The sequence below is a fragment of the Natrix helvetica genome (assembly GCF_964273705.1).
Source record: "Natrix helvetica genome assembly, chromosome: 1".
Classification (NCBI taxonomy): domain Eukaryota; kingdom Metazoa; phylum Chordata; class Lepidosauria; order Squamata; family Natricidae; genus Natrix; species Natrix helvetica.
The window spans coordinates 223,732,134-223,755,279 of NC_138548.1; the positions used below are offsets into that span (position 1 = coordinate 223,732,134).

A 23,146-nucleotide genomic window follows, 5' to 3' on the forward strand; every position below is an offset into this window, starting at 1 on the left:
TTGCAGAAGGGCATCAAGCCTTCCCAGTGGTACAAACAGTGGATCCATAAGGACAGGTCCAATATCAGTGGAATCCATTACCATTTCAAGTGTTAAGAGAATTGAGGAAAAGTATCACTGAAACAGGGTTACGTTCTACCTATACAGCAGGCATGCTGGATGGTATTTCTAATGGCTATAAGTTGATCCCACAAGACTGGAAAGATTTGTTTAGAATGCTTCTCACACCTGCACAATATGTGGTTGGGATTCAGAATACCAAAGAGAAGCAATACATGCAGGAAACAATTCAGGTGGGCAGTTCATACCAGATCAAATATACAGAGTTGGAATTTTTTCTATACAAAACAGGCACTCTGGCAAGCCCAAAGGAAATTGTGCCTATAGAGGCAATGGACCAGGTGGGGGCCAAGGAGCCAGAACAAATTTGATGCAGCGGTTTCAAGCAGAATTAATTATTCATGCCTAAATGGTAATATGGCTCCCCCTACTGCTCTTCCTTTGGAATGGCAGTTCACTATACCTGTATGCATTGAACAATTGCCTTTGACACAGGAAAAGTTAACAGCTTTACAAGAATTAGTAAAAGAACAATTAGCTGCAAAACACATTGAACCTACCACTAGTCCGTTTAACACACCAGTTTTCGTAATAAAAAAGAAATCTGGCAAATGGAGACTTCTTCATGACCTCCATGCTATAAATGCCATATTAACACCAATGGGACCACTTCAATGTGGTACACCAAATCCAAATATGATACCAAGAGAGTATCAAGTTATGGTGATTGACCTAAAGGATTGTTTTTCCACAATTCCATTATGCAAAAAGGATAAACCTCTTTTTGCCTTTACTGTCCCAGTTATAAATTCAGAAAAGCCAACGGAGAGATATTAATGAACAGTTTTACCTCAAGGTATGCTAAACAGTCCTACATTATGTCAGCACTTTGTATCTAGAGCTTTAGAACCTTTTCTTTATTTAGGCCATAAGCTATTACAGACTTATTCACACCCACAAATTCCTCAATTGCAAATAGAGGATACATTGTCATATGTTAAATTGCAACAGCTTTTAGGTTCAATTAACTGGTTACGCCCATATGTGGGTCTTCCTACCAGTATTCTTAGCCCTTTATTTGGTGCATTAAAACTAAGAGATAATCCTTCTGATTTAATACAATTGATAGCAGCAGGAAGTATTTGACCAAATAAACAATGCATTAAAATTAGTCTGGGTGGATAGATGTCAGGACCTCCCCCAGGCCTGAAAGTGTTGTTCCATGGTATTTGTGCATGTATGTGTGTGTGTTGAGATCCTTTAATAATAGAAAATGGAGCGCATTGGCTTATGTACAGCTCCTTGAAATAATTGTAATAACTGCTTTGCATGAAGAAAGGATGAAATGTGATTTTTGTATGTGAAATTAATGATTGCAGTGCAAATGTGAGTATGTTGATGGTAAAAGTTGGTATGAATGTAGTTTGATTCCCTTTCATATAAAGAAACAGTAAGTTGCAAGGTTGTTTAATGGTATGTGTGTGTATGCATGTGTGTTATCATTTCCAAACCTGAAGGGAGGGTGAGATCCTCTAATAATAGTACAAAACGGAGCTCATTGGCTTGTAAAAAAAAGTTCCCTGAAATACTTATTATGATTGGTTGGCATGAGCAAGCCAAGATCTGATTGCAGTATGAATGTGAGTTTGTGTCCCCAATGCCCCAAGGAGTGATAAGTGAAGGGATCCAGAGACTGTGATTGCCTACGTGAATCTCCCCCCTTCCTTCTAGGTCATTCTTTGGAGGGAAGCAGGAAAGGCGGGGAGAATGAGTGTCTGCTCATTTTTACCATGAGTGTGTGTATGAAATGGCCCCAGTGATACCTGTGAATGCCTCTGTGCACCCCCCTCCTTCTTTCCCTCCTTCCTTTTGGGTCATTAAAGGCGGCTGAAGTTTTTCTGCTCACTTTAACCATTTTTTTTCTTTCTCTCTTCTGAGAAATTTAAAGTAAATGGGTGATCTGCTCCTGCACCTTTACCTTTCACTGTTGTGATCTTTCATCTGCATATAAAGGTTATGCAGTTACATTTCTTTATCTGCTCTGAATACAATTTTGATTTTTTTTCTCCTGGAAATATCTTCATGTTACAATTGATACTTCTAATTTCATTTGGGCTACTCCTCAAAAAGGAGAGGCTACAAAACATGTTATAAATCCTTGTATTCGGACATTTGCTGTTATGAGCCTACCCTCTACTTTAAAAACAGATAATGGTCCAGCATATTGTAGTAAACTCTTTGCTGAATTTTGTGAGAAATGGCAAGTTAAACACATTTTTGGCATTCCCTATAATTCCACAGGCAGGCTATTGTCAAACGAGCTAATCACACCCTAAAATCAGCTTTGGAAAAACATAAACAAACAAGGGGAAACCCCGTAGGCCTTCCTGGGAAACAGGAATGGCTGAACAAAGTTCTATTTACATTAAATCATCTTAATATAAAAAAACTATCTACTCCAGTGGATAATCACTTTGGCCATAGAACCAGTCATCCTCAGCCACAAGTAATGTATAGATTGTTACCTAATCCTGAATGGCATGATCTGGTTCCTTTGTTAACATGGGGACGAGGATATGCTGCTGTGCTTGCTCCAACAGGACCCATGTGGATTCCAGCGTAGTGTGTAAAACCTTGGAAAAATGTCGTGGCAGGAAGGATTGAAAAATCCATACCCAACTTCTCCCTCAGCCTGCAGAATCCTCAAACGGATCGAGATCGGGCATCTCGGAAGAAACATAATCCAACTTGGGGACAAATTAAGGCTTTGTCTGCTCAAGCCAGTCAGCTCTTGCAAGATCAAAATGTGGAGCCAACACCAGATAACTTTTTAGTGGCTGCTATTTCTTGCTTAAATGCGAATTCTCTCACTATTGTAGTGTGTTTACTCTTTACATGTCTTTTCTCTACAACTTTGGCAACGCTATCCCCACAGGAAGGCATTCCAGAACAAGGACTTTGGGACCAAAATTGCCTTCTGTGGGATGTTCAACATGTTTCAAAAATGATTAACAGAACTGACTGTTGAATTTGTATGCATTGTAATCATGGTAATAATTGGTTTAATTTGTTGCTGTTGCTGCATGCAATGTGCATCTTCATTAATAACAATGTTTTGGCCCAGAATTCGACCTCATAGACGCGACGTAATGTATGTGTGCAAATGGTTAAAACATAATGAATTAAAAGAAAAGAAAGGAGGAAATGTGGGGTTAATTGGTTATTCAGTAGTTGGTAAACCACATTGATTAATCAGTCAAAGTCCACATTCCTTCCTCTTAATCCTTTGCTTACAAAAGACGATGGAATTTACACGTAGACACATTCCATGCAGCAGTCAATCATTACATATGGGTCACGTATCTTCATCATGAAGTGTCCATGAGGTGTCCATGAGGAAATGCATGCATCTGTAAACCAATCAATAGTTGCCAAGTGTATTTTCTGTCCAATGAGCTTTTGCTATTTTGAGAAGTTTGACAATAAAAGGGAGCCCCGAACAATGCTCTGGGTGGGTGCCCTTCCCATCAGGGTGCCTTCCATTGGGTGGTCTTCCCAGCACAACCTTACTCCTGTCTGCGTATGCTTTTTGTACGTCACCAACATATACTAATACCTGTTACCTTGTACAAAATAAATAAATAAAAATAAATAAATAAGGGATCCGGTTTAGGTTAAGCCTGAAAATCAGCAGCATAAAGAGCAGTAGAGAGATGCTGTTTTTGTGAGATCTAAAGCCTTTGCTCCCATGCACACCTGCCTAGTGTACATGTGCACCTGCCTAGTACCCATTATTCATTGGTCTTGACACCCCAGAATTAACTTTCTCTCTTTGCCCTTTGACTTACCGGTCTGAGCACTCGCAGGACCTCCTTCAAGGCAGCCTGGGTGCTCTTCACAGAGCAAAGCACGGTTGTGTAAACCACCACGTCCACAGAGTTGTCAGACACTGAAGACATGTTCTCGGTGGAGGCGACCACAAAATTCTCTAACTGGAGGTCTATGTTCTGAGCCAAGTCCCATATGTTCTGGAACAGTGTCTCCTTTTCCTTGTGCATTTTTAAATTGTAGATTTTGCTGAACTGATTCATGAAAAATGGGAAAGTTTTTTTGCAAATAGGATCCCAGAAGCCAAAATAGGCAAGCACATATGTCTGAATCATGACTTGGTTTATGCCAAAGTTGGAACTTGGCATTGAATCTTTTCCTGTGGGGAAAAAAAACCCCAGTGCATTGGAACATTGTGAGGGTTGAGATTCATTCCTAAACTTGTTCCCAGGATTGTTGCTTTGCTTGATCATCTCTTACCACTACTTTTCTATGCCTTTTGATTTTCAGTTCCTTGGCTTGGATCTGGGTGACTCTTGACTGTTTGCCTAGTCTCTTCGTTCTTTGAGCAGATCATGAGACATCTTATGATACTTTTGTATCTTCTTCAGATGATCCTAATAGGCAGGATGTATTAAAATGAAGCTGAGGAAATGCAATAAACACAACAATAAAGTTCAATAAATAATGTGTTTCTTTGGAGAAAAACTAGTTGGACAAATACCCTGTTAAGAATATCTGAATTTTAGTCATATTCCAGGTGCTAGGAACAATCCCACAATTCCTATTTGGAAGATAATGCTGGCTTTGCTGGATTATTTGATTACAGAGTGCAACACAGAATAACCATTCCACCCACGGAAATGAATGCTAATTTTCTCTGTACAGAAAACATGTAAGGATACTGGGATGCAGATTACCAGCTGTCTGCAAGGAATATAAATCCTTCCATTCCCCACTAACTTGTCAGAGCTGAAGAAACTTCTTGGATGTGAAGCAACTTCAAAGAAAAAACAAGAAAGTCCAGTTGATTCCTGAAAAAGCACCTTTGGGACTTTCAATCACTTGTTGAAAAAAAAAAAAGACCCAGTGGGTGTATTAATTTACAATATTTGAATTTGATTTAAAATGCAAATTGTTCCCATGGTGGAAGAGACCTTGGAGGTCTTCTAGTCCAATCTCCAATTTTAAACTGGCTCAAGTAATGAATTCCCTCCCAAATTGTCTTCAGTGTTGGCAGGGTTTAAATAAATCCACAAAATACATTTTTTTAATATCTTTCTTTAATATGCCTGTTTCTGAGGAAAAGTCATGGATTATGCATTTAGGAAGATAAATTAGACATCTTTGCTTGAAATGGAAAAAAATGAAATTTTGATTTTAGGTTTGGATGATTAGAATGATTTTGTTGTTCTAGAGACAGTTTCAGATGTTTAGGAATGTAAAGTAAAAAGTTAAGATCATAATTTCTTCTCTCCTTGATTAGTTTCCATCCATTGCTTGGACTGGATGGAAACTAAGGTGCTTTGGAAAATAGATTTTTAAAATTTATTTATCATTAAATTTATATTGCCGCTTATTCACTCATGGCGACTCAAGGCGGCTTACAGAATATAAAAAACCACATCTAAAAACAGTAAAACTGATTAAAAACTCAAATTAATGTAACAAAATCACCTCCCATCTTTTGCCCCAGCGACAGCCGGTCACACAAGCCATTTAATGGCCTCCATCCCTTTCTGGGTTTCCCAGGCCCACTGGCAGAACCAGGTCTTCAATGCCTTTTTATTGCAAATTCCAAAGTACAAAGATATACATTCAGATAAGTCAAAATTCCGTTCTTTCAATCTGTTATGTTACTTTAAAATACATATTATTTTGTTCCCCCTACTTCTCTCTTCCCCAAAACACCTTTCTCCCATTTTCTGTTGTTATCTTAAACCAAGCAGATCTACAGGCTGGGGTTTAAAAATAATACTTTGCATTCTGGAGAATGGCTGAGTGAACTGTTACCATTAACTGCCCTTTTAAAAGGATTCCACGTGTGCTATTTATCTCATTGGGGATCATAATAATCCTGGCAAACTTTAAAACAGCGAATGCTTAGTTTGCTATTAGTGCATCTCCTGCAAAGTTCAACATGTACTGGTTCTTTGTAAAGGGGGTGGACAAAACATCTACTCTGTTGTCCCCAATTTGGGTCTGAGCCTGGTGCCGAAGCCAATGATGGACGCCAGACACGAGGTGCAGGTTTTCTGATTGCTTTTTATTGGAGTACTCCAAGGAAAAGGGTTCCTGGTCAAAAGGCCAAGAACCAAGAACAAAGGATTAAGTAAGCTTTATACATTTTCACTAAAGGAGAAAGTGGGACAAGGTGAAATAAGAAATATCATTTAATAAACATTTTAGTAATAATTCTACTATTGGTCTATATCTGTTCCATTCCTAAGCCTTGGCTAATGAATGCCTCAGGAGTTATCTAATACACATTTCATTTGCTGCAGGCCATCTCCATTGCTAACTTTTGGCTGAGGTCTGCAAGTTGTCTAATCCTTGTTACTTTTTAATCAGTGTTCTAGCTACCCATAATTGCTACAAGCTTTACACATGCATATTTCTTTTGAAAAGCATTCTTTGTTCTTGTGAGAAAGACACACACACCCCAATTACAGAATGCCATACAATTGTATGCAAATCCAATTAGATGCTATGCACTTGCCTTGTGTTTAACCTACATTTGTCAGTTAACACCTGGAAAAGAGCCTGCTCGAGACAAGCTAGATCTTCCCATTTACTCTTGCAGGTTATGAGATAACTGAATTTTTTTTTATCCCCATGAGATAATTATTTCCCTCTTTTGCTGCAGCAGATGCCCCAAAACACCTGATTCTTAATCCTCATTAATGTGTAACCTTCCCTTGCTGATGCCTAAACTAAGTGGCTCAGAAGGGAAGATATGTTGCAAGGTTTTAAAAGCTGCCCAACAAGAGCCACCCGTTTATGAGTGGAATTCCAAATTCCAAAGACTGCCTGTGGCACTTGGGCTCACTCTTGCAATGAGGGAAGTGTGCCTGGTGCTATAAGTTAATGGGGACAATTTAAATAAATCTGATGCTGATTGTTTTAGCCCTGGTATCTGTTTTTAACACCCTTCTTATTTAGTATCCATCTTGCAAATTAGCCAACAACACAAGAATTTTAGGAAGCAACAATCCAATAAGTATATTCATTCATTTATATAGGAAGTATGCAATGGTGGGATTCAATTTTTTTTTACTACCGGTTCTCTGGGCATAGCAAGGCTTGGTGAGAGTAGCTTGGTGAGCATGGCAGGGGAAGGATACTGCAAAATCCACATTCCCTCCCACTCCAGGGGAAGGATACTGCAAAATCCACATTCCCTCCCACTCCAGGGGAAGGATACTGCAAAATCCTCATTCCCTCCCGATCAGCTGGGACTCAGAAGGCAGAGAATAGATGGGGGGAGGGGCAGTCAGAGGTGGTATTTACCAATTCTCTGAACCAATCAAAATTTCCACTCCTGGTTCTCCAGAACTGGTCAGAATCTGCTGAATACCACCTCTTCTAGTATGCAAACTACGACCATAATGGAGCCTATGCATCCAGACCGTAAGTTCTGACAATGATAAAATGGTTTTACAACTTTTTTGAGTTGTACATTTTTGGGGGTTATTAAGCAATTGCCATAGTCATTAAAACAAACCAATAGTTCATCTGAAAACTGCTTGCTTTTGTTAAAACTGTTCTAAAATGAAGTCACTTGACCTCAGGACACTATCCACAGCCACAGGTATGGTGTGGTTGCCGAGCCAAGCTCCCAAAGTTCGGTCATTTCACCATGGATGGGATGGGACTGTCCTAACTTCTAATCTAGGTCATAAGTAGCCCTTAGCCATGGTAACTTTGAACGGTTGCTAAGTAACCACTCATCAATCAAGGATTACCTGGATAGTGCCCGTGTATGAAAATAATAGTTCAGCTTTCTAATGGTAGGACTACTAGAATTATAATAACTCACATAACTAGCATGGCTAAGAATTCCAAAGGCGTATTTTTTGATCTGCCAGAAAGGCTTAATCCTAGAAAATGGGACACCAAAGAACAAGAACTAAATACAACTGTGTTGCCAATACAGCTGAATTGTGGTCACGTGACTGTGATGTGTGGCCAACCATTGGAACTTCAGATCTGGATTGCAAGTCTCCTTTTTCCTATAATATTCTGTACATCTTTAAAACCTTGTGCTTTACATCCATCCTTCCTCTTTTCCTTCTAAACACTTTGTTTTGTTCCATATAAGTCTTTTATCATAATAAACTTTAAAAATGAAAAAAGCACTAGGCTGAGGGCATATAAAGCTATGATTTTGGAAATCTGGAATCTCCCAGAGGCCATCAACAGGGAAGATTTTTTGTGCTGCAACCACTACTTTCCATTAGTTGGCCACAAACCCGGGAACTTTTGTAAATAATAGAAATAGGATGGGGTAGCACTAAACAAATGTGTCAAATTGATTTCCCAAAATGTTTCTATAAATGTGGTAGTTATCAGATTAAGGTTTAACAACACACCTCTTCTCAGCCCCCACTTAAAAGTGATTATTCCATGGTTACTTAAACAACCCACAATATACCTCAGGAGTCCTGATATTTGCATTTCCCATATTCAGAAAAAGTCACCAGACAAGGTTTGCCAGAGAGCAAAAAACAAAACAAAAAACCACCAAAACACCAAGCCGTTTATTGAAAATGAAAAGCATGATAAGTAAAACAAGAAAATAATACACAGTTCAGCAGCTAGCAAGCTTTGATACATTACCGGTGTCTACATTCTAAGCCTTGGCTTTCAGTCTAATCCCATGCCAACGTATGCAGAGTTTTACCTGCTCTACAACTACAGGGGATAAGAAGCGGAGAAAAATCTTTCTGCGTAGGCCTCTCCTAAAGGCCAACAAAGCCTTCTGCCTGAAGTTTTATTTAAGCAAGATTCCCTGCTCTGCTTGTGCTTAAGTTAGAGTCCATCACCAGTTTGTTCTTAGAGAACTCCACAGAGGTTGCGAGTGATACTCAAACACAGGCCTCCTCTAGCTTTCCTTCCCGGGAAGCTGACATGGTGGACTGAGTGATGCCATAGCAAAATGGAGGTGGGCTTTTTTCACTCTCACATGGTCTTTTGCTAGTAGGATTGTTTTTCTTTTATATTTTATATAAAATTATTTTATATTAATATTTTATATTAATTTTACCATTTATATGTCCTCCCTCCAAACCTAATCCAAAGCACCCATTTAGGTCAGAGGTGACGAACAAATCAGGGTTGTTTGACCTGGGGGGCAGGGGGGACATGGCCAGCTCAACGTCACTCACGGCGAGGGTGCTTTGCCAGCAAAAACGGGCTTCCAAGCTCCATTTTTGGCTGCAATGGCCTCCTGCAACCATGCACGGCCCTCCCAAGCTCCATTTTTGTTGGCAAAGGCACCAGAGGCCAGTCCTTCTCTGTTTCCAGGGTGGCCCCATGGGACAGATCTAAGGACTCTGCGGGCCTGATCAGGCCCCCGGACCTTGAGTTTGACACCCCTGATTTAGGTTTAGTACTGCTCGAACTTTTAAGAGCCTTTCACCACTCCAAATTTTATAGAATAGAGGAAACACTTTTCTTATTGCAGGGTATGCATTGTCACTCTTAATTCCTTAAAGTCAGAAATCTGATTTTCAGAGAAAGATGCTTTCTCTTAAATTACTTCACAGCGTGCCCATAAATATGGGGACGAACTATACTGAGGAACAATGGGCTTATGAAGTGTTGCAAGTTCAGTTTAGAAAACCCCGCATTCTCCAAATCTTTCCAGGTCTCTTTTAACAAAGAGCATCCATCTCCTATATATCTCCAAACAGGATCACAGACTTGTTGCCAGAAGTAGGTCCAGGTTGATCTGCCAGCAGCTACATGTTCCATGAAATAGAATGCACCACCCTGGAAAAAGTAAAATGATACAAAAAATAATATAAAACAGAATGCTTTGAAATTCACACTGTAATCAAGATTGTTGTTATATAACATCCTGGGGATATGAACTCTTAGGGGGAGCCTGGAACCCCACAAAGCACATCCCTAAGTGCTGGATTGCCCCCATCCCCCGCTACCCAGTATGGATTTTGTGCTCTAATGGTGAGTTTGAGGGAATCAAATACCTCTCAACATGGTGAGTGGCAGCTGGCTCATCAGTACTGACTGAAGGCCCACATTGGTCAGAATGGCTTCATTCCTCCTTCCTCAGGCACGGCGCCATCTTTACCAAGAAGATCACAACGCGTGCGCAGGCGACCTACATACTTTGAGGATTTCGCCTGCGCAATCCAGGGGAAAGGGGTGTTGTATACTGGCGAGCCCGGCCAGCAGAGGGCGTTCAGAGAAGCGCCTCTGATTGGTCCAGGCGCGCCTGCCGGCCGGCAGGGCAAATACCCGATTCACAGGGTTGTCACAGTGTTTACATTTGCCTCATTGATTTTGAAAAAGCATTTGATACTAGATAACAAATGCATCCAAATAATAATCTATATTGGCATCAGGTAGCAAATGTGAGACTAGGCCAAAAATACTCAGATGATACCGAACTATTAAGAGGCGTCAGACAGGGATGTATTTTGTCTCTGTTGTTGTTTAATAACTACTGTGTGTCAAATTTCAATGAAGCACTAGAAAACAATGATGTTGGCCTAAAAGTAAACAGTGTTCGGATCAACAATTTAAGATATGCTGATGATACAGTTCTGGTTGCCAGTAAGCATGAAGACCTTCAGCTCCTCATCAACAGAATCATAGAAATATCTGAAAAATACGGTTTGAAGCTTAACACCTCAAAAACCAAGATCATGATCATGAGCAAACAACCCATTAATTTACCACCGATAAAGTCGGAAGGAATACCACTAGAAAAAGTTGAAAGGATCACATACCTCAGTTCTAATTTAGCTGGGACATGACCACTGAAGTAAAGACAAGAATAGAAAAAGCTCGAACAGCAATCTTCAAAATGAAAAAGGTCTTCTGCATGACATAAGCCTAAGATTGGAAATCAGGCTTGACAGATATTACACCTTTTCTATCCTGCTCTATGGAGTTGAGAGTTACCGTATTTTTCGGAGTATAAGATGCACCTTTTTTCCTCTAAAAAGAGGCTGAAAATCTGGGTGCGTCTTATACACCAAATACAGCATTTTTTCCTGAAGCCCTGCTCCCTTCACCAAAATGGCGTGCATAGCCTTATGGAGGCTTTCAGAGATCTCCTGGGTGCTGGGGAAGGCAGAAATGAGTGAAAAATGGACCGTTTTTTGCCCCCCCCAGCTCCCAGCCGCACTCTATAAGCCTCCATAAGGCTATGCATGCAACTTTTTTTCACAGAAAACATTTTTGTGAAAAATGGGCTGTTTTTTTGCTCATTTTTGATCACCCCATCTCCCGCACTCTGCAAGCCCCCCCCCCCAAGGCTATTTATGCTTTTTATTTTGAAAAAAAAACGGGCCGTTTTGGGGAGGTTTGTAGAGTGCAAAAAAATTTCCCCCCCTTTCGGAAAACTATTTAGTTAGTATGGTTGATGAGAATTACATTGGTCAAGTGCTGTGCCAACAGAAACAAAGTGTTAGGTGCTACAGGTTGTCAGCGATTTTCTTCTCCAGCACATGGATAAATACACCTGGAAACATCTACCTACCTACCTACTCTCTCTCTCCCTACCTATCTACTGTATTTCTCTCTCTCTCCCCCCTCTATCTAGCTATATACCTACCTACCTTCTCTCTCTCTCTCCCTACCTATCTACTGTATTTCTCTCTATTTTTCTCTCTCTCTCCCTCTACCTACCTATCTACCAGTGACGTGCGGTGAGGTTTATGGCTGGTGAGGCACTAACACAGTGGTGGGTTTCAAATTTTTTTAGACTTGTGGACTTCAACTCCCATAATTCCATAGCCAGGCATGCTCAGTTCCGATTTAAAGCGACAGCATTTGTTTTTCTTTGCTAAATAAGTTTCATTCCTTCTTTTTATTTTCCCTTCCCCTTCTTCCTCCCTCTCTCCTTCCTTCCCCCCTCTTTCAAACGCACACACACACACACACACATACAGAAGTTGGATTGGAGGGAGACCACAGGAGGAGGCAGGAAGCCAGTCAAAGAGCCATACTGGAGCACACACACTTTCCCCCAGCCCCGGAAGGATCCAGCCCAGCTTCACTGATTACAGGTTTGAAAAGGCAACGTGGCTCTGCCTGCAATCAAACACACAAACGAGCCAGAGTCTTTCCCTCCAGCCTTTGCCCAAAGCCCCGCACCAGGAGGATGAAGTTTGAATTCCTCCCCCTCCCTCCGACCCACACGTACCTTTTCCAACTGTTTCAGAGAGGAATTTAACTCTGCTCTTGCCTCGTGTCCTCTGAAGAAGCCCCGCCCAAATGAGCACCCTCTACTATGAGGCAGAGAACTCCCCTACATCAGGAATTTTTAGTGTGTAGATAACATCACTGTTATCTACACACTCTCTCCCTCCCTACCTACTGTATTTCTCTCTCTCTCCCTCTCCCCCTATCTACTGTATTTCTCTCTCTCTATTTTTCTCTCTATCCCTCTACCAACCTACCTACCTACTCTCTCTCTCTCTCTCTCCCTATCTACTGTATTTCTCTCTCTCTCTCTCTCTTTCTCTCTCTCTCTATCCCTTTATCTACCTACCTACCTAACTACTCTCTCTGTCTCCCTACCGACTGTATTTCTTTCTCTTTCTCTCCCTCTCTATCTCTCTATCTACCTACCTACTTTTTTTAATTTGCCTCTTCAAAACCTGGGTGCGTCTTATACTCCAAAAAATATAGTAGTCTCTGACAGAAAGCCACTTGAAGAGACTAGAAGCAATTGAAATGTGGATTTACAGACGGCTGTTACGTATAAGCTGGGTTGACAAAATCAGAAATGAAATGATCAAGCGCCTGGGAAAGCCAAGAAAAATCATCAAAACCATTAAAAAGGGAAAGTTAGAATATTTTGGATATGTGATGTGACACGTAGAAAAAACGCCATACTTCACTTAATCCTCTAGGGAAAGGTGAAGTCAAATGAAGTCCAGGGAGGATAAGAAGAACATCATGGCTTCAAAATCTAAGGGACTAGTTTGGACAAAACTCAGCAGTACATTTTCGTGCAGCTGTTGATCAAAATAGGATTGTCAAATGATCGCCAACGTCCAATGAAGATATGGCACAAGAAGAAAGGAACATGAGGCAATAATTAAGTATAGAGACAAAATGAAGTTAGAATGCAATTTAGCCATTAATGATTTACAGGAGATTCAAGTGCTAGAAAAACTGCAGAATTGGCCTTTTTTAAATTTAAGGATGGTGACTAAGTAGCTGAACCAGTTCAACATATTTCCGCATATCAAACTCAAAATGTGAATAATTTATTTTTATTTTTTATTTATACCCTCCATTATTTTAACAAATAGGTCAAGGTGGAGTACACATCCAAACACCCTTTTCTCCTCCTATGTTCTCCACAATCCTATGAGGTGAGTTGGCCAAGGAGAGTGACTGACCCAAAGTCACCCAGCTGATTTCATGGCTAAAATGGGATTAGAACTCGATACATCAGGGTACATGAAGAAAGCCAATTTATCTATTGCTAAATGAATAAAGAAATACACTCACCATAAAGTCAAACAAGTCCTATTAAAGGAGAAACAAGCTGTAATGTGTCTAACAACTTATATTTGAATAGCCCTCCCCTGACTCATATGTTCTCTCAATTCTTTCCCCTATAAAAATGCTACTTTTTTATCGTGAAAATCCAGTTAGGCTGCATTCACTCTAGATACCATTATTATGAGAAAAGACAAATTCCTCTTTCTAATAACTTCTTATATACAGATTCACAATTTTAATTGTTCACCTGTTTTCCTTTTCTTCTATCCTAAAAAGTATCAAATGTTGGAGCTTCTCTTTTTAAGTTCATTTTATTGGCCTTTCACTGCTTCTTCCTAAATTTACTGTATATTATCATTTTAAGATGCAATCACCAAATTTCAAAAGAATGACGAAGAGTATAAAATAAGCCTCATATCTTGAAAAGGGGAAATGGTGGAAGGATGATGTTTTTAACTTGTTTTATTGGGTTGCCTTTATCTAAGTTTAGAACTTATATTAATATTCAAAAGGTTTCACAAACGTATAAGCATCACTGTGTATTTATTAAATTTTTATGCTACCCATCTCCCTTATAAGGTGATTTTGGGTGGCTTACAAGTTATAAAACAAGTAAAAATAATTAAAATATTAAAGTTACAGTGATTGAAATATTATTCAAAACTGTACTAAAACCAAAACTAAGAGAGCTAAAAGATGAACGGGACGGGGATGAGATCTTATCCCATCAGCCACCTCCAGCAGCAAGCAGGTGTATGGTGTTATTTTTCCTTTTTCTTTTTTAGTGGAGATTTTGGTGCTAAGTTTATACACACACAAACACACACACACACACACACACACACATATATGTTTGTGTTATATTTGTGCTGATAAATAAATAAAGGGAGACTAGTATAGATCTATTTCAAGCTATTTAGCTCTCATCAGCTAGCCATACCCTTACTGGGATTTGAACCTAAAAATATGGTTTTCTGCCTGGATGGTCTCCTGCAGTGATCCGAAAGACAGAAAGGGGAAGCAGTGAGTTCCCTCCCATATTTGGGCATACCAGGGGTTGTAACACAATACATACATATGTATATATATGGCTTTTTATATCATAAAAATCAGCTTTGCAAGATAATCCAGACAAGAATAACACCCAGAAGTATTAGCTCTAGCTTTATTGTAATGTTAAAATAACAAAACCTTGCGTGTCTGAAAGCACATATTTCCAGTCTAAGAAACTAGGGAACTTTGCCATATCCCCATTGCTTCTGGGGAGTCATCTGCCTCTTGTCTAAACATTGTCTAATTATTTTAATGCATAAGCTCTTCCATCTGTCTCCAAGGTTATTTTAATATTCCATTACATAAAATTAGACCTTGCTTAGGATTAGTTGCTCTTATGTAGCAATATGCTTAAATCGTGACTTGGTTCATACAAAAGAGGGAACTTGGCATTGAATCTTTTCCTGTGGGGAAAAAAAACCCCAGTGCATTGGAACATTGTGAGGGTTGAGATTCATTCCTAAACTTGTTCCCAGGATTGTTGCTTTGCTTGATCATCTCTTACCACTACATTGTTGCTTTCCTTGGCTTGATTTTGGGTGACTCTTGACTGTTTGCCCTAGTCTCTTCGTTCTTTGAGCAGATCATGAGACATCTTATGATACTTTTATATCTTCTTCAGATGATCCTGATAGTCAGGATGTATTAAAATGAAGCTGAGAATATGCAATGAACACAACAATAAAGTTCAATAAATAATGTGTTTCTTTGGAGAAAAACTAGTTGGACAAATACCCTGTTAAGAATATCTGAATTTTAGTCATATTCCAGGTACTAGGAACAATCCCACAATTCCTATTTGGAAGATAATGCTGGCTTTGCTGGATTATTATTTGATTACAGAGTGCAATATAGAATAACTATTCCACCCATGGAAATGAATGCTAATTTTCTCTGTATAGCAAATATATAAGGCCTGGATACTGGGATGCAGATTACCAGCTGTCTGCAAGGAATATAAATCCTTCCATTCCCCACTATCCTGTCAGAGCTGAAGAAACTTCTTGGATGTGAAGCAACTTCAAAGAAAAAACAAGAAAGTCCTGTTGATTCCTGAAAAAGCACCTTTGGGACTTTCAATCACTTGTTGAAAAAAAAAAGACCCAGTGGGTGTATTAATTTACAATATTTGAATTTGATTTAAAATGCAAATTGTTCCCATGGTGGAAGAGACCTTGGAGGTCTTCTAGTCCAATCTCCAATTTTAAACTGGCTCAAGGAATGAATTCCCTCCCAAATTGTCTTCAGTGTTGGCAGGGTTTAAATAAATCATTATTTGACAATCATTATTTGATTACAGAGTGCATCACAGAATAACTATTCCACCCATGGAAATGACTGCTAATTTTCTCTGTACAGCAAATATGTAAGGCCTGGATACTTCATTTTTCAAACTGCATTATCTATCTATCTTATCGATCTATCTTATTTATCCCATCTAGTTACCTGCGGGATCGCATCCTCCCACACACATCCCTGCGGCCAATTCGCTCTCACAGGGAGGGGCTTCTCCTGGTGCCGTCCACTAGGCAATGCCAACGGGCGACACCAAGGAGTAGGGCCTTCTCTGTGATGGGCCCAACCCTCTGGAATGACCTCCCCCCCAACATTAGAACCACCACTGACTTCCGCTCCTTCCGGCAGAAACTGAAGACACACCTGTTCCGACTGGCTGGCCTGGCATAATTTTTAACGTCTACCTCCTGGCATATATATTTCCTACTGGTTTTTTAGGGGACTTTATTTTACAGGACACCGGGGTTTTAAATTTAAATTTTAAATTATTCATTTAGCAATTACAGTTCTGTCTATTTTTATCCTCCTCTTATTTATGTATTTATCCATTTAATAATTTTAATTGTTTAAATTTTATTTATGATGTTTTTGATATGGACTGTACACCGCCCCGAGTCCCTTTTGGGAGAGGGGGCGGTCTAGAAGTGCTAATTAAATTAAATTAAATTAAATCTATCCATCTATCCATCCATCTATCCATCCATTCTATCCTTCTATCTATCCATCCTTCTATCTATCCATCCTTCTATCTATCTATCCTTCTATCTATCCATCCATCCATCCATCCATCCATCTATCCATCCATCTTTACATCCATCCATCCTATCTTTCTACCTATCTATCCATCCTATCCATCTATCTATCCATCCTATCATCTATCTATCCATCCTATCATCTATCTATCCATCCTATCATCTATCTATCTATCTATCTATCCATCCATCCATCCACCCACCCACCCACCCACCCACCCACCCACCCAGCCAGCCAGCCATCCATCCATCCATCCATCCATCCATCCATCCATCCATCCATCCAGCCAGCCAGCCAGCCAGCCAGCCAGCCAGCCAGCCAGCCAGCATCCCAAAGCCACTGCACTGCTTCTTATCACCAGAAGAACAGAGTTGTCATGCTGTACAGAGGCTTCTATAGGATAAGAGACTAGCCAAAGCCACCCTAAAGTAGGGTTGTGCCACAGCAGACCTAACCAAATGGGCACAGCCTGTGCTGTGACAGAAGAATGCTCCCCCCCCCCCAATGTTTTCCTCTTGTAACCCTCCTTGTCCTCCTGCTACAGTGTCAGCTTGATCTACTCTGGCCCCTACTCCAGTCTCCTCCAAATCACAATTGATCCCTGGTGAATTCATGCAGACTTCCACATGGGGAGAGCATTTTTGGAAACCACTCCAAAGTGGTTTGTCATTGCACAGATATGGTATGTTGTTTTAACTTTTCAATCTAGCTTCAATCTAATGTTTTCACTTAAGTACCAACCAGGCTCCTATCTCAGGCCTGAAGCTTGCTGCCATTTACTCATATTAAAGCTATTGTACAGTCTGAAAATGATTGCAAGGTAGACAGGAAAGGTGCGGTTGCCTTAAGAAGGGATCCAGTTTAGGTTAAGCCCGAAAATCAGCAGCATAAAGAGCAGCGGAGAGATGCTCTTTTTGTGGGTGCTAAAGCCCTTGCTCCCATGCACACTTACCTAGTGTGCGTACCTACGTAGTGCCCATTATTTTCAAAGCATTCACACCGGCCATTCAGAGTGTGGACAGACCAGACTTAACTTTCCCTTTTCACCCTTTGACTTACCGGTCTGAGCACTCGCAGGACCTCCTTCAAGACAGCCTGGGTGCTCTTCACAGAGCAAAACACGAGCGTGCAAACCACCACGTCCACAGAGTTGTCCGACACCGAAGGCATGTTCTCGGCGGAGGCGACCACAAAATTATCGAACTGGAGGTGCGTGTTCTGAGCCATGCTCTCCAGGAGGAAATTTTGAAAGTTGGGGTTGTAGTCCACGCAGGTCACGCGAGAGTTGGGGGGATAAAACTGAAAATTGGTGCCGTTGCCCACGCCAATCTCTAGCAGGTGGAGCTTTCCCGAAGCGTCGGCAAAGTCCCGCATGTTCTGGAACAGGTTTTCCTTTTCCTTGTGCAGTTTTTTATTGTAGATTTTGCTCATCTTCTTCATGAAAAATGGGAAAGTTTTTTTGCAAATAGGATCCCATAAGCCAAAATAGGCAAGCACATAGATGGGGAAAGCGAGGATTTTCAGGCATTGTTGGAAGATGAGAACCAGCATCGTCACCCGACTAGGGAAAAAAAGCCTTTCCTGCTTGACTCCTTCAATGATTTGATTTCAAATGCTCCCTTAAACACTCCCTAGTGCTCCCTGTTCTTTTAATATCGTGTCGTAAGCAAAGCGTCTACATCCGGCCTTCAGTTCTTTCTTAAAGCGACAGCGACTCTTTCTGTCACTTTAAAAAAAAAAACATCTTTTAGCTATGCAATTTGGGATGAACACCCTTTGAATGGTGTGGGTGTAGGAATGGATTTCCAGAGGAAAACTGAAGACTACAGGAACCAGCAGCAATACTCAAGTCATCCTGAGGACACACATAAACCTCCAAGTGCTTCAACGACCCTCGGATGCAAATGACCAGCTGTCTGCAAGGACTATAAATCCTTCCGTTCCCCACTATCTGTCAGAGCTAAAGAAGCTTCTCGGATGTGAAGCAACTTCAAAGAAAAAACAAGAAAAGTCCAGTTGCCACATGAAAAAGCATCTTTGGGACTTTCAGTCACTTGTTGAAAAAACAAAGCCCCAGTGGATATTAATTTACAACATTTGAATTTGATTTAAAATGCAAATTGTTCCCATGGTGGAAGAGACCTTGGAGGTCTTCTAGTCCAACCTCCAATTTAAAACCGGCTCAGGTAATGAATTGCCTCCCAATTGTCTACAGTGTTGGCAGGGTTTAAATAAATCCACAAAAGACATTTTTCATATTTTTCTTTAATATGTCTGTTTCTGATGAAATGTCAGGGATTATGCTTGAAACTGGAAAAAAAATGAAATTTTGATTTTAGGTTTTGATGATTAGAATAATTTTGTTCTAGAAAGAACTTCAAATGTTTAGAAATGGAAAGCAGAAAGTTGAGGTGATCATTTTTTGGGTAGTTTACTGCTCTGAAAAAAGTCGGAAGTCACTTTTTTTCTATCTCTCTGCAGACTTATTTCCCTTAGCTTTCTAACTTTTGTTTCTTTTTTTGTACTTTTTTTTAAATAATAAACTTTAATAGCATAAAAATTCATATCAAATAGAAAGAAATTAGGTCTCTTTAACATCAATAGCTCTTATTGCAGATTTGTTTGAGAAACAACTGAGAGCGGAAATGTTTGAGAATTAAGGAAGCTGTAGTTGTGCCCAAAAATACAATGACAATATTTTCTTAGAAAAAAAATAAAGGACAAATCTAAAAAATGGACAAATTAGAAACAGATTCAGACGTTTGTGTGTGTGTGTGTGTGCGCGCGCGCGTTGAAAACTTAGCTTTACAAAAGAAAATTTGTTGTCTAGACCAATTTAAGAAAAATAAGTGGCAAAGTGGAATCAGAGAAGCTGTTTGATAAAGCCAGAGAGGTACTCTAGGTTCAGAACAGAACAAAATAACAGAATTGGGACCTTGGAGGTCCTCCAGTCCAACCCCTGCTCAAGCATGAAACCCTATACCATTTCAGACAGATGGTTGTCCAATCTCTTTTTAAAAGATTTTAAATCTCTGTTGCAGCTCCCCTAACTTCTGGAGGCAAATTGTTCCACTGCTTAATTCTTCTCACTGTCAGGGAATTTCTCCTTAGTTCAACGTTGCTTCTCTCCTTGATTAGTTTCCATTCATTGCTTGTCCTGTCCTCAGGTGCTTTGGAAAATAAGTTGACTCCGTCTTCTTTGTGGCAGCCCCTTAGACATTGGTTTCCTTAGTAGTTCTACCTCCTTTGGATGCTCTTCATAAATGCATGGCACAACATAGGAGAACAAACACATCAGGGCATGATTCAGCAGTCCATCTGCATTTAAAAGATACACTTTTGAAGGCAGCAAAGTCCACATTTTGGACAGAGGGGACTGCTGGTTTGAAAGAGGGTTCAAAGAGGCCATCAGTGTCAAAATTGAACAGCCCTCTCTCAATAGAGATGGAGGAATACTACATCATTTATCTCCAATCTACCATACAGTCCTTTCAACAGTTCCAAGAAGGCTCCACACCCATTTGCACCACTCAAGTGACCCTGAAGACACAGGTAGACCTCCATGTGACCTTAATGACCTGCTAAAAGAATGCAAATGACCAGCTGTCTGCAAGGAGTATAAATCCTTCCATTCCCCACCATCCAGTCAGAGCTGAAGAAGCTTCTTGGATGAGAAGTGAAACATCTTCAAAACAACAACAACCAGAAAGTCCAGTTGCCTCTTGAAAAAGCACCTTTGGGACAGACATCAAAGTGTTCTTCAACCAGTCACCATATAATCTATGCCAAGAGATGTTGGGTGAATAAAATAGGATGGAAGGGAACCCATTGATCCATAGACAACCTGCCACCTAGGCAGGAAGCCACTGCTTTTCCATTCCTAACAGAGAGTCTTTCAGTCATTTCAACAAAGCAGAATCCTCCATGTCCCTAGACAGTTTCTGTCATTACTGAACAGCTTTTTACCATTAGGATGTTTTCCTAATGTCAACCCAAAATCTACTTCCTCATAAATTGAAACCAATTGTTTCTAGTAGTTTCTGTTCCTTCTGGGACAATTCTCAACATTTCTGTCCTACTATGTGGCAATCCTTTAAAGACCAGGGGACAGTATCAATATCACTCTATTTTAGGACAACCATGACATAGTTGTATTTGTTTACCTATGTTTTCCAAATGGCTGGTTTTGGCTGGTTCACAGATCATAGCTTCCAAAACTACTTAAAACTGGATATTATTTTCCTGGATTAAAATTTGCACACCTGCCCCATACATCCCTTCGGCCGATCCACTCTCACAGAGAGGGACTCCTCCGGGTGCCGTCCACTAGGCAGTGCCAGCGGGCGACGCCCAGGAGCAGGGCCTTCTCTGTGATGGGCCCGACCCTCTGTAATGACCTCCCCCCCGATATCAGAAACACCACCGATCTCTGCTCCTTCCGTAAGAAGCTTAAAACCCACCTGTTCAATTTAGCCGGCCTGGCCTAATCCCAGCTTAGTCCCTCAAGTCTGTATTTTAAATTTTTAGGGGTGGGTTTTAGGTTGTTTTTAATTTTTATCACTTTGTACAGCCTATTGTTTAATTCGATTTTATGGGAACTTAAGGGTATTTATTTTTGTATACGGTTTTTAATGAGATATCTGTACACCGCCCCGAGTCCCTTCGGGGAGAGGGGGCTGTCTATAAATCAAATAAACTTAAACTTAAACCTACACAAGCGCATATATATATGTCTATGTATATATATGTTAGGAGCAGTGGTGAAATCTAAATTTTTTTGCCACCGGTTCTGTGGGTGTGGCTTGGTGGTGGTGGGTCATTTGACTGGAGTGGGCGTGGTCAACTTTTTTTCACTTTTTAAAGCATTTTTTTTACTGCCTATTCACCCAAACGGACAGGAAAAAAATGCTTTAAAAGGTGAAAAAAAGCTTCCGACAATCATGCGGATCAGCTGTGAACCACACGGTCATTGGTAGCTCCCCCCCCCTGCTTTTTAAGCATTGTTTTCCTGCCAATTTGCCCGAACCGGCAGGAAAAAATGCTTTTAAAAGCGGGGGGGACAGCTTCCAACAATCACACGGCTCACAGCTCAGCCGCACCATCCTCGGAATCTTTTTTTTTTTTTTTTACTACCGGTTCACAGAACCAAGGACAATCTTCCCTACCGGTTCAGTCGAACCGACCCAAACTGGAAGGATTTCACCACTGGTTAGGAGAGTGATTAAGATGCTGGATCAGGAGCAGGGAGACTTATCCTCCATTGGGCAAAGATGCTGGGTGGTTGTCTTTGGGCCAGTCATACTCTCTCAGCCCTAGCTATCAATCTATTTTTATCTATTTGTTAGATTTTTATCCCACCATTATTGTTTTTATATATATGTCAAGCAGTGGTGGGTTGCAGGTGGTACGACCCAGTACGGGCCTACTGGAGCCTGCCCGGAGTACCGGATACCATTCCGGTACAGTGCTCTGGAGGGCCCACCTGCCTGCCCAAGCTCCTTACCTGTGCTTCAAGCCTTTTGCGCTCCTGCGCATGCGCATGATGCATACAGCACCTGCGCGATGCTCCGCCGAGCTGGAGCGTCACGGAGGCTTGCGGTAGCATCGCAGGCAAGTACGACGCAGCTGCACACGTCCATGTGGGTGACGCTGGGGCCGTTACAACCGTACCGGTTGGAACGGAATCTGGAACCCACCACTGATATCAAGTGAACATAAATAATGCTGCTTCCTTCTAGTTTCCCTATAACAACAACCCTGTGAAGTGAGTTGGATTGAGAAAGACTGGCCCAATGTCACCCAGATGGCTTTAATGGCTAAGGTGGGACTAGAACTCGCCATCTGCTGGCTTCTAGGCCAGCACCTTAGACAAGCATGGTAGATTGTAGCCTAAATTTTTTTTAATAAAGAGGCGTTCATCCTGAAGTGGATTTAATCAGCAGTATTTCATTTTGACTGCTGCTGCTATTGCTGTTGCTATATATGTATATTCTAGTATATTAATGGATAAGCTTGGAAATTACTACCAGAGAAGAAAGGCAGCTGTGTTTTCATAATCACACAGTCTAGTATTCTTGTCATCAGGCCATCTTATTATAAACATTTTTTTAAAAAAAATCAGCCCCAGCTGCCTTAAACTAATAAAGTTGGGGTGAATCTAAATTTAGTGAACTGTACCTAAGACCCACTGGACTAAACGTGAACACGATTTTAAAAAATCTTAAAACATTTTCTTCGATTTGGCTTATAAATGATCTGGAGAATCACTTGGGCAGTCTGGAGCAATAACAAGTAAATATAAGGAAGGGGAAGTGAGAATTCTACAGACAACTAATTCTTTATTTTTTAAAACAATTATTTTCCTTTCAATTTTTTCTTCTCTTTGAAATCAATAGGAAGAAAAGGTATAAGGCACAATTTGTTTAGTTTAGGAGTATCTGTTATG

At 40.6% G+C, this 23,146-nt stretch overlaps 2 protein-coding genes across 2 annotated transcripts in view; both read right to left on the reverse strand.

Moving 5' to 3' along the window:
• The window catches only part of LOC309384132 (thiol S-methyltransferase TMT1A-like), a 35,608-nt gene extending 31,475 nt beyond the window's left edge, over nt 1-4,133 (reverse strand). Inside the window, exon 1 of the mRNA XM_081937327.1 lies at nt 3,909-4,133. Coding sequence (XP_081793453.1) covers nt 3,909-4,118 — 210 coding nt within the window. The 5' untranslated portion in view covers nt 4,119-4,133. The remainder of the gene's footprint in view (nt 1-3,908) is intronic.
• Nucleotides 4,134-8,628: 4,495 nt separating this feature from the next.
• On the reverse strand, nt 8,629-18,356 carry LOC309388665 (thiol S-methyltransferase TMT1A-like). Its single transcript, XM_081946181.1, has 2 exons — nt 17,761-18,356; nt 8,629-9,882 (listed from the first exon to the last, which is right to left on the reverse strand). The coding sequence occupies exons 1-2, from the start codon at nt 18,250-18,252 to the stop codon at nt 9,646-9,648; spliced, it is 729 nt and encodes a 242-aa protein (XP_081802307.1). The 5' UTR covers nt 18,253-18,356; the 3' UTR covers nt 8,629-9,645.
• Between the last annotated feature and the right edge of the window lie 4,790 nt (nt 18,357-23,146).

Excerpts from the sequence above, each read along its gene's own strand:
- LOC309388665 (XM_081946181.1), bottom strand. The coding sequence starts at position 18,252 with ATGCTGGTTCTCATCTTCCAACAATGCCTGAAAATCCTCGCTTTCCCC. Across the intron at positions 9,883-17,760 it reads TCCTGCGAGTGCTCAGACCG|GGTGGTGCATTCTATTTCAT; the intron begins GTAAGTCAAAGG and ends TACTTTTTCCAG.